Here is a 15,069-nt window from a genome sequence, read left to right on the forward strand (position 1 = left end):
TTATTCCTTAGTCTATTCTATTCTATTCTCTTTTATTTCTTATTCCATTCTATTCTATTCCTTATTCTAGTCTAGTCTATTCTAATTCTATTCTATTCTCTTTTATTCCTTATTCTATTCTACTTTTATTTCTTATTCTATTCTATTCCTTATTCTATTTTATTCTAGTCTTCTAATTCTATTCTATTCTATTTTCTATTCTATTCTTCTAATTCTGGTCTATTCTAGTCTATTCTATTCTCCTAATTCTAGTCTATGCTATTTTTCTAATTCTGTAACTATTCTAATTTATAATTATATTCTATTCATATTTCTATTCTATTCTTTTAATTCTATGCTATGCTATTATTCTAATTCTGTAACTATTCTAAGTTCTAATTCTATTCTATTCTATTTATTCTATTCTATTATTCTATTCTAATTTCTAATCCTATTCTATTCTAACTTATAATTTCTATTATAATTTTTAATTCTATTTCATTCTAATTTCTAATTATATTCTAATTTCTAATAATTTATAATTTATTATTATATTCTAATTTCTAATTTGTTATTCTATTCTATTCTATTCAATGAATGTAAAAAAAATCATTTGTTACTTACTCACAAAGCAGCACGCCATTTTCTAGTGCTGATCGAAAATGTTTATCGCCAAAGGTTTTTCCGGTGACTTGCTGTAAAAGAAAAAGAGGGGAAAATTGATTCGTTGGAGGGGACAGGTTTGTGTCTGGAAAAATACAATCCCCAAACCACAGTGTGTTCAGTCTCATGGCACTATTCAAAGGGGGTCATATATTTATATGTGTATGTATATTTATATGTATATATTACTCTAAATACATGAATCTTACTGCACAATAACTATGTATTTGTAAATTAAGAATTCACTAATTGTATAAATACACTTAGAAACAGTTTGCTCAAATGCGTGAGCCAACGGATGTACCTCTACCTACGAACGCCTCTACTTATGAACTTTTCTAGATAAGAACTGGATGTTCAAGATTTTTTTGCCTCTTCTCAAGAACCATTTTCGACTTTCAAACCTGAGCCTCCGAATCTGTAACTGGAAAAAGTGGGGAGAAGCCTCCCTGGGGCCTCTCTAGGAATCTCCTGGGAGGAAACAAAGCCTCCACCCTCCCTGTGGTTTCCCCAATCGCACACATTATTTGCTTTTACATTGATTCCTATGGGAAAAATTGCTTCTTCTTACAAACTTTTCTACTTAAGAACCAGGCCACGGAATGAATTAAGTTCGTAAGTAGAGGTACCACTGTAGTTGACCAATAGTATTTCTTTCTTTTTCTTTCCTTCGTTTTCTTTTAGCTTTCCCTTTTTTCTTTCTTTTTCCTTTATCATGCATAAATTCAGTCTAAGCTTAAATGATAAGATAACTGGATAATTAAATAAGAACAAATTATAGTAAATATAGTAAATAACAAATAGTAAACGTATCAAGAAAGACTTCATGAACTCAATCTGTATAGTCTGGAGGACAGAAGGAAAAGGGGGGACATGATCGAAACATTTAAATGTGTTAAAGGGTTAAATAAGGTTCAGGAGGGAAATGTTTTTAATAGGAAAGTGAACACAAGAACAAGGGGACACAATCTGAGGTTAGTTGGGGGAAAGATCAGAAGCAACATGAGAAAATATTATTTTACTGAAAGAGGAGTAGATCCTTGGAACAAACTTCCGGCAGACGTGGTAGATAAATCCACAGTAACTGAATTGAAACATGCCTGGGATAAACATATATCCATCCTAAGAGAAAATACAGGAAATAGTATAAGGGCAGACTTGATGGACCATGAGGTCTTTTTCTGCCGTCAATCTTCTATGTTTCTAGGATTCTAAGCTTCCTAAAGCCCCGGAGTACGAAAAACAGCAAAACGGGAATACCAGAAGTCCATTTTTCCAAATTTCCATTTTGCCCATTGCTCTGCCGGGCTCTCTGGTAGGAGCCTCCCAAAAATTCAAGAGTACAAATTTCAGACACACACACGTTTGAAAATTCAAAACAATGTTCTTTATCCCAAAATTCAAAATAAACTAAGCACTCTTTTTGTATTGCAAAGAGCACTCGTCCCAAAACAACCGGGTAGTCTGTACAATTAACCTTAAGCGGTCATTAAGTACTTAGCTAGCAGTTGTAAAGAAACTTTACACCCCTTCTTCTTCCAACAAAGTGAGACCACACACACACATTGCTCTGCTTTGTTTTCAAAGGTGTGAAAAATCAACAAGCAAAGTCCAGAAACCAGCAACCCAGGGTTCCTGATGAACTGCGATCAGATATTCTTCCACAACGGCCAAACCCACATGCTGCTATTTATAGCAGCAGCCCTAATTACTGGAGCCCCACCCGAACACAGGTGGCCGCTCTTATCTCCTGTAATATGTCCTTACTTGGTCTCTTCTACGCATAATTCGGCGCTTGCGTGGATCCAAAACGTCTTCATCCGAATCAATGGAAGATAAGGGAGATTGACTGCCTGGGCTGTGTGCCAAGCCCCCCTCTGCCAAGTCACTCCCACCTTCTTCTTCGTCCAAGGAAACTAAACTCTGAACTGACTCTGTCGGCAATAACACAGGCCTGTGACATGTTGAAGTTTCCCCTGCATCCACCTCCACATTCCCTGGGGCAGGAGCTGGGCCAGAGCCAACCACAACACCCGTTGGATGATTTTTTGCACTCTGGGGCTTCCCTGAAGCCTCCGGAGGGCAAAACAGCCTTTCCCAAAGCCGAAAATTAGCTGGCTAGCATGTGCTGGAGCTAACATAGGACAACATCTCACATGTCCTCCAATATGGCTCCGCCTGCCATTTGTGGCATGGGTGCCATTGGTTAGCCAACACAGCTGTATGTAAAGCACTCAGGCCAGTAGTGAAATGTGTAGCAGTAGCGGCTGGTGGTTCGAAGAAACGATATTGGCGGCAGCGTGCAGGCACGCTCACCCGCCTGGACGCCATTTTCTTTTTTTTAAACAGGTTAAAAAGCGAAGCGTGTACTTCCGAACCGGTACGGAACATAAGTAGATTTTACCGCTGACTCAGACCCATGTGTCAAAATGCCAGATCCGTGCCGCGATATCTGCGAGACCGCCTTCTGCCGCAAGAATCCCAGCGACCGGTCAGGTCCCACAGAGTTGGCCTTCTCCGGGTCCCGTTGACTAAACAATGTCGTCTGGCGGGACCCACGGGAAGAGCCTTCTCTGTGGCGGCCCCGACCCTCTGGAATCAGCTCCCTCCAGAGATTAGAACTGCCCCTACCCTCCTTGCCTTTCGTAAACCCCTTAAAACCCACCTCTGTCGTCAAGCGTGGGGGAACTGAGACATCTTCCCCTGCCTATGTAGTTTTAGTGCATGATATGACTGAATGTATGTTTTTTATATTGGGGTTCTTTGCTTTTAGATTTTTAAATGTACAAGTGTTATTTTAGATTCTGAATTATTAGATTTGTCAATGTATATTGTTTTCGTCACTGCTGCGAGGCACCCCGAGTCTGCGGAGAGGGGCGGCATACAAATCTAATAAATAATAATACAGTGTTCCCTCGATTTTCGCGGCTTCGAACTTCGCGAAAAGTCTATACAGTACCACGGTTTTTTGAAAATATTAATTTAAAAATACTTTGCGGGTTTTTCCCCTATACCACAGTTTTTCCCACCCGATGACATCATATGTCATTGCCAAACTTTTGTCTGCCTTTAATGAATATTTTTTTTAATAAAGTTTAATAAATAAACATGGTGAGTAATAATATGAATGGTTGCTAAGGGAATGGGAAATTGTAATTTAGGGGTTCAAAGTGTTAAGGGAAGGCTTGTGTTACTGTTCATAGCCAAAAATAGTGTATTTACTTCCGCATCTCTACTTCGCGGAAATTCGACTTTCGCGGGCAGTCTTGGAACGCATCCCCCGCAAAAATCGAGGGAACACTGTAATAATAATAATAATAATAATAATAATAATAATAAAGACAGCCTGTGGTGTGACCACAACACGAAGCACGCTACACAATTGTTTTCAGCTCATAACAGAATCCGGCCGTAACCTATTGTGTGAAAAGCAAAGAGCTAAGTGTCAGAACGGCTTTATATTTAAAAACAGGAAAAAAGATATAAGGGAGGGTGGAGGGTGGACGTTATAAATGCGGGGATTGCAAAGAAATTCGATTCTTTTCCAGCCCTTCAAGGTGTCTGGGAATCCTGGACACCGGACATCGCCAAAGCCTTAATGAGGGTTTGGCTAACCTCTTCAAATGATTCTTTGCTTTTCAAAACAAGACGGATTGCAAGGAAGGAAGGAAGTTGATTTCCACTCTTTGTTTGAGGTTGCCTTAAGTGGGAACACAGCCTGAAAAAATATAATTAGTTTAAAAACCAGACGGGGCAAAATATAAAATGGTCCCTTTAAACCGTCGTATTGCTATGTTTAGAAACAGATTGGCCAAAGAGATGTTACTTGGGCTTCAGGCAAAGTCTGGTTTTTCTTTGAGGAGGCCCGAAAGGTAGTTCTGAAGAATTTCTCTGAAATTGAGAGCAAGTAGACTTCTGGTTTTTATTTCATTGCTTTGAGGTGTTTCGCTGCCCAAATTAAGTTTCCTCAAATAGGGTTTTTTTTACCCTTAGATGGGAGCATTTGCTCCATTAATATTCCACGCGATAGACTTAATCTCCAACTTTAAGCACCGTAATAGTTTCCCGTAGAACAATGGTTCTCAATTTGGGGGTCGGGACCCCTTTGGGGGTGGAACAACCATTTCACAAGAGTCACCTAAGACCGTGGGAAAAGACAAATTTCTCACAATGTTAGGAACTAAAGCTTCTATTCTGGCGCCTTGGAACAGATTTGTACAATCCGACCAATCAGCTGTTTACAGTGTGTGTGGGGGGGTGTCCCTCTGACCTTCCTGCCAATCAGCTTAGAGCTCTGTTGGGAGAATTGGTGCTCGACTTATGGTTGGGGATCACCACAATATGAGGAAGGAATCGCGGCATTAGAAAGGTTGAGAACCACTGATTTAGCGACTGTTCGAAGTTACAGCAGCACTGGAGAAAAATGACTTAGCAAAACTCACTTAACAAATATTGCACTTAGCAACCTATAAAAATATTGGGCTCACTTGGGTTTATAAATATGAGGACCTCCTTATTAAAGGTATCCGAAATATATATCAGAAATGGAAACGAGGTGAAGATATTTTTTTAAATCATGCTTGCTTGACGTACAGGAAAACTAAGGAAAGTTTGACTGCAAATCCATTAATTCAGAGGATATTTAGGATTCACGTGCAATTGAAAAGGGAGGTTTGGGCATTTACAATAAGGGTGTCCTTCTGACCTTTCTGCCAATTGGCTTAAAGCTCTGCTGGGAGAATTAGCGCTCGACTTATGGTTGGAGGTCACCACAACATGAGGAACTGTACTAAGGGATCGCGGCATTACAAAGGTTGAGAACCACTGCTGTACAACCATCTTCGCTATTTCTTCCTTCTTTCTTTCTACTTCTCTCTGCCACATCTTCTTCTTCAATGCCACTTTATTTTTTTAACTATTATTATTATTAAACAAACAAATAAACAAACAAAAATATAAATGCAATTAAAAATAAACAAGCAAGCAAGCCAACAAAATTCCAGGAGCGATCTGCATCTCCATATGATTCAATAAGTGCTAAAGTGATCTAAGTGCTAAAGCCCACTGCAACAATATCGCCAAAAAAGCCTCTAGAGTTGTTAACCTGATCCTACGCAGCTTCTGCTCAGGCCATCTCACTCTACTCACGAGAGTCTACAAAACTTTTGCCAGACCCATCCTAGACTACTGCTCATCTGTCTGGAACCCATACCACATCTCAGACATCAACACCCTTGAAAATGTCCAAAGATCTTTCACCAGAAGAGCCCTTCACTCCTCCACTCGAAACAGAATATCCTACGAAAATAGACTAACAATCCTGGGCCTAGAAAGCCTAGAACTACAGCGCCTAAAACACGATTTGAGTATTGCCCACAAGATCATATGCTGCAATGTCCTACCAGTCAATGACTACTTCAACCGCAATAACACAAGAGCACGCAACAGATTCAAACTTAATACGAACCGCACCAAACTTGACTGTAAAAAATATGATTTCAACAATCGAGTTGTCGAAGCGTGGAACTCATTACCGGACTCAATTGTGTCAACCCCAACACTTCTCCCTTAGACTCTCCACGATTGACCTCTCCAGGTCCCTAAGAGGCCAGTAAGGGGCGTACATAAGTGCACTGGTGTGCCTTTCATCCCCTGTCCAAGTGTCTTTCCTTTCTTTCACCTATCTTATATATTCTCTTCCTTTCATATATCCTCTCCTCTAAGTTCACTTTCACCCTCTTTTATATTATCACGTCTATTTTTCTTCCTATATATTTGTGTATTGGACAAATGAATGAATAAATAAAATAAATACGGTAAATGCAATCCATTCTTTTGAACCAATCTCTCACCTCCATTAAAGACATAAGGTGTCCCATATTAACTGCCTACAATTTAGCTTGATCATATACAATTATTTCATCCTAAGAGACACTTAACTAGCTGCAAACCTTGAACACAACTTACCACGGGGTCAGCCACTTCACTGGAACTTATTTCGGCATTTATTTATTTTATTTATTATTTAGATTTGTATGCCGCCCCTCTCCGCAGACAATGCAGGCTCAGGAAACGGGGTGTAAAATTACCACTTAAATCCCTTCATTTATACAAAGAGGAGAGGAAAATACTTAAGAGCTTAAAACATTTTCTTTGTATACTATTTCCAAGCACAGATGGATATTTACTCCAACGCTAATGAAAAGAAAATTTATAGTGCGGTCTTTTGGTCGCCCTTTCAAAAGCCATATCCCTCTTTAAAGTTTGTTTTATGTCAAGAGAGTCTGGCAAAATAAAAGCAGGTTCGAATTAATTAATTGCCCTTTGCTGTTAGTATCCAAAAGGTTTGCTTTAAATGCAGATGACATCATGGTGTTTTTCTTCCCCAGACCAGTCTGCCTCCGTCCAATTTAATCAGGAAATGTTGACGTGCCGTTTCCCATGTCGCTTCACCCTTATGGATTTATTTTTCTTATTAAGAAAATTTACGCGGACGCCAAACTCATTCAAGGTGACTCTAGGCAGCTGATAGAAACGGCGCCTCAAATAAAAAAAACGAATAACCTCTTCATCCCTCTGGTGACAGCTATTTGATGGCTGCCTATCTCCCTGGGGTTCTCCAGCCTTTGGAGGACTGGAATGCTTAATAATAATAATAATAATAATAATAATAATTATTATTATTATTATTATTATTATTATTACAACAACAACAACAACAATAATAATGTTGTACGGAAAATCAGAAACTGAGATACAGTCACTAACCAACACTGTGTGAATCTTCAGCAATGACATCAGCATGGAGTTTGGCATGGATAAATGTGCCACAGTGGCACTGAAAAAGGGGGAAATCACTGAAAGTGAGGGCATTGAAATGCCAAATGGTCAAACCATCAAGTGCCACCAGCCAGAAGCCTACAGATACTTGGGCATCTTGCAACTGGATAATATCAAGCATGGCCATGTGAAAACTGTGATCAGCAAAGAGTACATCCAGAGGACCAGAATTTTTTTTTGAAGAGCAAACTAAATGGTGGCAACACTATCAAGGCTATAAATACGTGGGCCATACCTGTCATTACACAGCTGGCATAGTGAACTGGACTCAAGCAGAGCTGGACAACCTGGACAGGAAAACCAGAAAATTAATGACGATCCATCATGCACTACATCCCCGCAGTGACGTTGACAGGCTGTATTTACCAAGGAAAATAGGCGGCAGAGGACTTTTGCAAGTGAAGCAGACAGTAGAAGAAGAGAAGCATGCATTAGCTGACTATGTGAAGGGGAGCAAAGAGTCAGCGTTGATGGAGGTCAGCAATAAGAAGCTTCTCAAGGTGAAGCAAACTAAGGACCAGTACAGAAAAAATGTAACTCAATGTCGTATGCAGTGTTCCCTCTAATTTTTTAGGGGGGTGGGCGGAAAAGTATAGTGTCTGAGCGGCAGTCCCTTCGGGACTGGGCGGCACAGAAATAATAAATAAATAAATATATAAATAAACAAACAAACAAACAAACAAACAAATAAAAAACCCGCCCTGTTTTGCCTCAGAGAATTTCAAAATAAAATACTGTACTGTGTCTATAACAGTGAGCTCATAATAGGGCAACTCTATCAATATCAAAATGCCACTTAAATAGTTGAGCTAGTTTCAAACTAGATTTTGATTTTCTTTCTCTCTTCCTTACTCCCATTCTTTTTCTTTCTCTTTTCCTTCCTCTCTTTTTTCTATCTGTTTCTCTCTCTTCCTCTCTTCCTCTCTCTCTCCTTCCCTCTCATTCTTTCCTTCTCGGCTTCTGGGCAGGTTTGGAAAACTCTGAGTTGATGATGATTTTTAAGTGAGCGATTGCTCACTGCTCAGCTTAGAGGGAACTATGGTCGTATGGACAGTTGGCGGAATAAAGCATTGCATGGGCAGTTTTTGGAGAAGATTGAAGGCAAAGTAGATAAAGAAAAGACCTGGTCATGGCTTACAAGTGGAACACTCAAAAAGGAGACAGAAGGACTAATACTGGCGGCACAAGAACAGGCCATTAGAACAAATGCTGTCAAAGCCAGAATTGAAAAATCAACAGACGATCCAAAGTACAGACTCTGTAAAGAAACAGATAAAACAATCGATCACATACACAGCTGCTGCAAAAAGATTGCACAGACTTACTACAAGCATAGACATGATGCTGTGGCACAGATGATCCACTGGAACTTGTGCCGGAACTACCATTTACCAGTGGCAAAAAACTGTTGGGATCATAAGCCTGAAAAGTGGTCGAAAATGAGCAAGCAAAACTACTGTGGGACTTCCGACTTCAGACTGACCGAATTCTGAAGCATAACACACCAGACATTGTGATCGTGGAGAAAAAGAAAGTATGGATCATCGACATCGCAATCCCAGGAGACAGCAGAATTGAGGAGAAGCAGCTAAAGAAATTAGTGAAATACAAAGATCTAAAAATCGAGCTGCAACGACTCTGGCATAAGCCAGTGAAAGTGGTCCCAGTGGTACTTGGCACGCTGGGTGCAGTGCCAAAGGATCTCAGCGGACATTTGAAAACCAACAGAATTGACAAAATCTCCATCTCTCAATTGCAAAATCCCGCTTTACTGGGATCGGCAAACATAATTCGCCGCTACATCATGCAGTCCTAGGTGCTTGGGAAGCGCCCGACTGGTGATGAAATACGAAATCCAGCATAGTGATCTCGTTTGCTGTGTTTTACTTAAATAATAATAATAATAATAATAATAATAATAATAATAATAATAATAATAATAATAATAATTTATTAGATTTGTATGCTGCCCCTCTCTGAAGGCTAGACGATGGGGCGGCTCACAATAATAATAACAATGTACAAATCCAATATTTAAAAACACAATTTAAAAATCCTTATTAATAAAATAATCACACAACCTAATCAAACCATACATAAATCAGTAGTTAGGGGAGGTGTCAATTTTCAACAGTTTGACAGTTTTCAACAACTTACAAAAGGCAAGGAGGGTGGGGGCAGTTTCCTCCCAGGAGATTATATATTTATTATTTATTAGACTTGTATGCCTCCCCTCTCTGAAGACTCAGAGCGGTCTTTTCCAGCCCTGTTTCTTCCCAGGAGATTCCTAGAGAGGCCCCTCAAAGGCTTCTCCCCGCCTGTACGGCCATCTTTCCTCCCAGGAGATTCCTAGAGAGGCCCCATGGAGGCTTCTCCTCACCTTTTCCGGTTACAGTTTTGGAGGCTCGGGCTCGTAAGTGGAAATGGTTCTTGAGAAGAGGCAAAAAAATCTTGAACACCCGGTTCTTATGTAGAAAAGTTTGTAAGTAGAGGTGTTCGTAAGTAGAGGTACCACTGTAGTTTATAAAACAAAAAAAAACAATGGACATGCTTGAAAACAACACGAAGCGGATGTTACTCAACCCACCGTGAATCTACAGATGTAAGACACGCCACAACCACTCCCCCCGCTGTGTCCTGTCTTCCAGATGTTGGAACTCTATAGGAAGCTATCAGCACCACTTAAAAGTTATTAAAGGAACCAGATGGCCAAGTTTATGGCTCTGTTTTTAGGCCGTAATTATTTATAATTGCTTAAGATTAAGTTTGTAAACGTGACCCACCAGCCTGTTAGCACTCTGCAAAGATGGGAGGTTTATAGCTCTATAAACCAAAGGTTTCCAACCTTGGCAAATTTAAGCCTGGAGGACTTCAACTCCCAGAATTCCAAGCTGGGGAATTCTGGGAGTTGAAGTCCACCAGGCTTAAAAAGTGGTATGGTGGCCTAGAGGTGGAGTTCTCGCCTCACAATCGGGAGCCTGTGGGTTCGATCCTAGGTAGGGGCAGATATTTCTCTCTCTGGGCACGATGAGAATATACCCACTCATCCATTCATCCATCAATCCATCATCCCTCCACCCATCCACCCACCCACCCATCGATCATCTGTCATCATATCTCCACCCATCAATCTATTCACCCATTCATTCATCATCTCTCCATCCATCCATTCATCCATCCATCCATCGATTCTCACCATCCCTCCATTCCCTCATCCATCCCTCCAGTCACCCACCCATCCATCGATTCTCATCATCCCTCCATTCCCTCATCCATCCCTCCAGTCACCCACCCATCCATCCAATCACCCATACACCCATCATCTGTCATCATCCCTCCCTCCCTCCACCCACCCACCCATCCACCCACTCACCCATCCATCATTTCTCCATCCATTCATCAATCCATCCATCCATCCATCCATCATCATCATCCCTTCATTCCCTCCATCACCCATCCATCCATCCATCCATAATATCTCTCACATTTTTTTCTTTCTGAAATAATTCAATCTCTGCATTTGTAAAGCATAAATTCAATTCATTCCCCCCAAAAAAAAGTCTATAAGGCTTTTCCGCCCAGCCCTAAATACGGATATTGTCTTTTGACTAATTGAGGAAGTCAGTTTAAGCTTATCTCAGGAAGTTCATCAAGCACTCCTCCGTTGTGGGGTAGCAGCCACCAAATCTTTCCATCTCTGTGCCTATAAATAGCCTCATTGCAGTGATTCAAACATTAAAAACAACGTTCCACTGTTTCTTTATTCCATCTCGTTCGTCCATCCATCCCCAAACCTCCCTTTTCAATTGCACGTGAATCCTAAATATCCTCTGAATTAATGGATTTACAGTCAAACTTTCCTTAGTTTTCCTGTACGTCAAGCAAGCATGATAAAAAAAAATATCTTCACCTCGTTTCCATTTCTGATATATATTTCAGATACCAATAAAAAGGAGGCCCTCATATTTATAAACACAAGGGAGCCCAATATATTTTATGTTGCTAAGTGCAATACAGTCATACCTCGTCTTACGAACCTAATTGGTTCCAGGGGGAGGTTCGTAAGACGAAAGGTTCATAAGACAAAACATTGTTTCCCATAGGAAACAATGTAAAGTCAATTAATCCGTGCAACCAAAAAAAAAAACCCCCGCAAAAAAACGCTGCCGCCTGGCTGTCACCTTTTAAAACAGCTGGGGGGCTTCCCAGCAGCCTCCCGGACGCCAAACCCGGAAGTTCGGGTTTGGCGTTCGTAACACGAAAAAAGTTCGTAAGAAGAGGCAATTTTTTTCTGAATCCCGGGTTCGTATCTCGAGTTGTTCGTAAGACGAGGGGTTCGTATCTTGAGGTACCACTGTATTTGTTAAGTGAGTTTTGCTCTGTTTTATGACCTTCCCAGCCACCGTTGTTAAGTGGAACATTGCAATTTTTAAGTTAGTCACAAGGTGGTAAGTCACTAACCAAATGACTCCCCCCCCAATAAAAAAAGTTGACCACGTGACCCCATAAATACAAACCAGTTGCCAACATTGTTAAGTGTCAAAAACGGCCATAAGTCATTTTTCTCCAGTGCTGCTGTAACTTTGAACAGTCGCTAAATCAATGGTTCTCAACCTTTCTAATGCCGCAATTCCTTCCTCATATTGTGGTGATCCCCAACCATAAGTCGAGCACCAATTCTCCCAACAGAGCTCTAAGTTGATTGGCAGGAAGGTCAGAGGGACACCCCACACACACATACACTGTAAACAGCTGATTGGTCGGATTGTACAAATATGTTCCAAGGCGCCAGAATAGAAGCTTTAGTTTCTAACACTATGGGAAATTTGTTTTTTTCGCTAGGGTCTTAGGCGACCCCTGTGAAACGGTCGTTCGACCTCCAAAGGGGTCCCGACCCTTAGGTTGAGAACCACTGCACTAAATGAACTGTTTTAAATAAAAGAGTACCTGACAAAAGGGAATGTGCAATTATTTTTAACAAAAAAAAGAAGTAAACATTCGTCATCAAGGTTCCTTTGCCTAATTTTTCCTGAAATTGTCCCCATTGTGACTCAACTTTAAAGCAGAGAGTGGAGAATAATTTTAAAGCTGAGCTTTCCTATGTCTTTAACACATTTTTGCAAACAAATATAATGGAACAGTGATTTTAACTGTGCCTGGAAGTAAACTGGCAGCCAGCGCAAATTTTTCACTCCTGATGACATACATTTAGTACTCTTTGTCCCTGTTAAAAACCACCCAATTCTTATTTTGATCCAAATATATTTTCTGATTAATCTTTATGTATAGATGAAGGTAAGTATGTAGGTGTGTATCAGACAAGTCTAAGGCATGTGTATGTTTCAGACGTAAATATTTCTTACGTAAACAGGCTAATGACCATCACAATAATGGCCAGGCTGGTCACCACAATATAAAATATAAGAAAAGTTGAGAGTTTAAACTCATTCGTTTTTTCTTTTTCTTTCTTTCTTCCTTTCTTTCTTCCTTTCTTTCTTTCCTTTCTTTCCCTTCCTTCCTTTATTTTTCTTTCTTCTCTTTCTCTCTTTTTCTCACATTTATTTTTCTCTCCCTTTCTTTCTTTCTTTCTTTCTTTCTTTCTCTTTTCCTTCTCATTTTTCACATTCATGACCCTGGCAGCCTCTCACTATTATTACTGTTGTCATTGTTGTTGTTTTTGTTGTTATTATTATTATTATTATTATTATTCCAACATTATCCATATTTTGCAGGCTAATCCGATTATTATTATTATCCATAATATTATTAACTCTTCTTTCTTTCTTTTTCTTTCCTTCTTTCTTTCCTTTCTTTCCCTTCCTTCCTTTGTTTTTCTTTCTTCTCTTTCTCTCTTTCTTTTTCTCTCATTTATTTTTCTCTCCCTTTCTTTCTTTCTTTCTTTCTTTCTTCCTTCCTTTCTTCCTTTCTTTCTTTCTTTCTCTTTTCCTTCTCATTTTTCACATTCATGGCCCTGGCAGCCTCTCACTATTATTATTGTTGTTGTTGTTGTTGTTGTTGTTACTGTTATTGTTGTTATTGTTATTCCAACATTATCCATATTTTGCAGGCTAATCCGATGACACGCTATTCCTTCTGCTGGTTCCTAGCCAGGGTCAAAATATTTGGGGGTGTTTCCTGATAGCATGCAAAAGCTGTCCTAATTGTCTGCCGCTTTTTAACGTTTCGAGATGCCAGAATATATTAGTCACAGTGAGTTCGTTTTCGTTTCTGGGACTCTTTTAAAAAAACAAGCACAATTGATATTGGCATGAACAAAAGAAAAGCATTTTTAGGCTGTCACCTAAACTTTGGATGTTTGCCGGGTCACACAGGTCAAAATCCAAGACAATGGCAAGTCTTCACAGAATGAACAGGATAACAGAGTTGGAAGGGACCTGAGAGGTTGTCTAGTCCAACCCCCTACAAAAGGAAAGCCTGTACCATTTCAGACCAAAATCCTTCTTAAAAGGTGCCAGCGTTGGAGGCTTTTGAAAGATCTCCAGTGATGGAGCACCCACAACTTCTGGTGGCAAGTCATTCCATTGATTAACTGTTCTAAGTGTCAGGTAATTCCTCCTTAAGTTCTGAGGTTGCTTCTCTCCTTGATGAGTTTCTACCTGTTGCTTCTTGTCATGCCTTCGGATGCTTTGGACAATAAGGAGAAAAACCCCTTGTACCCACTCTTTGGGGCAACCACTTAAGATTACATGAGATAATATTATTCCGACAAATTCCAAGTTTTTTAGCAAGGCTCTCAAAACTGGTTCTGGAGACCTCACCTACAAAAAGATATTGACAAAATTGAACGGGTCCAAAGACGGGCTACAAGAATGGTGGAAGGTCTTAAGCATAAAACGTATCAGGAAAGACTTAATGAACTCAATCTGTATAGTCTGGAGGACAGAAGGGAAAGGGGGGACATGATCGAAACATTTAAATATGTTAAAGGGTTAAATAAGGTCCAGAAGGGAAGTGTTTTTAATAGGAAAGTGAACACAAGAACAAGGGGACACAATCTGAAGTTAGTTGGGGGAAAGATCAAAAGCAACGTGAGAAAATATAATTTTACTGAAAGAGTAGTAGATCCTTGGAACAAACTTCCAGCAGACATGGTTGATAAATCCACATTAAACATGCCTGGGATAAACATAGATCCATCCTAAGATAAAATACAGAAAATAGTATAAGGGCAAACTAGATGGATCATGAGGTCTTTTTCTGCCGTCAGTCTTCTATGTTTCTATGTTTCTATTTACTATTACTGAATCTCCAAAATATACTCTTTAATTCTATGTATATATGCCATACGTGTACATACACACAAGCACACAAAAATATACATTACCTACTATATAAACTGTATGTGTATGTACATTCAATCTCATTTACAGATCCAGATAAAGACGGCTAAGTAAAAGAGCCAGATGACTTTCGGTGGGTTAAGTAACCGAAGAGATAGAGATCTGAATAGAAAATCTCACGACTCTCATTTGAGAAAGCTATTCTTCGATTTTGCCTTCTTTACAAAACTAAGGGACGTTAGTTTGAGTGAGTGTGTTTTAATTGGGGCTAATTGAAATAAAAATA

The 15,069-nt window shown here is 39.8% G+C and overlaps 1 protein-coding gene across 3 annotated transcripts in view; it reads right to left on the reverse strand.

Annotated features, from left to right (window-relative positions):
* LIMCH1 (LIM and calponin homology domains 1) overlaps positions 1-15,069 on the reverse strand; it is a 228,193-nt gene that overhangs the window by 159,157 nt on the left and 53,967 nt on the right. For 2 of the 3 annotated variants that reach the window (XM_070757047.1, XM_070757045.1), the window contains exon 2: positions 604-674. In XM_070757047.1, the coding sequence (XP_070613148.1) occupies positions 604-674 (71 nt within the window). Of the gene's footprint in view, positions 1-603; positions 675-15,069 lie in introns of those variants that run through there. The other variant, XM_070757049.1, reaches the window with a different exon arrangement.

This window comes from Erythrolamprus reginae, chromosome 7 (assembly GCF_031021105.1).
Source record: "Erythrolamprus reginae isolate rEryReg1 chromosome 7, rEryReg1.hap1, whole genome shotgun sequence".
Taxonomy (NCBI): Eukaryota; Metazoa; Chordata; class Lepidosauria; order Squamata; family Dipsadidae; genus Erythrolamprus; species Erythrolamprus reginae.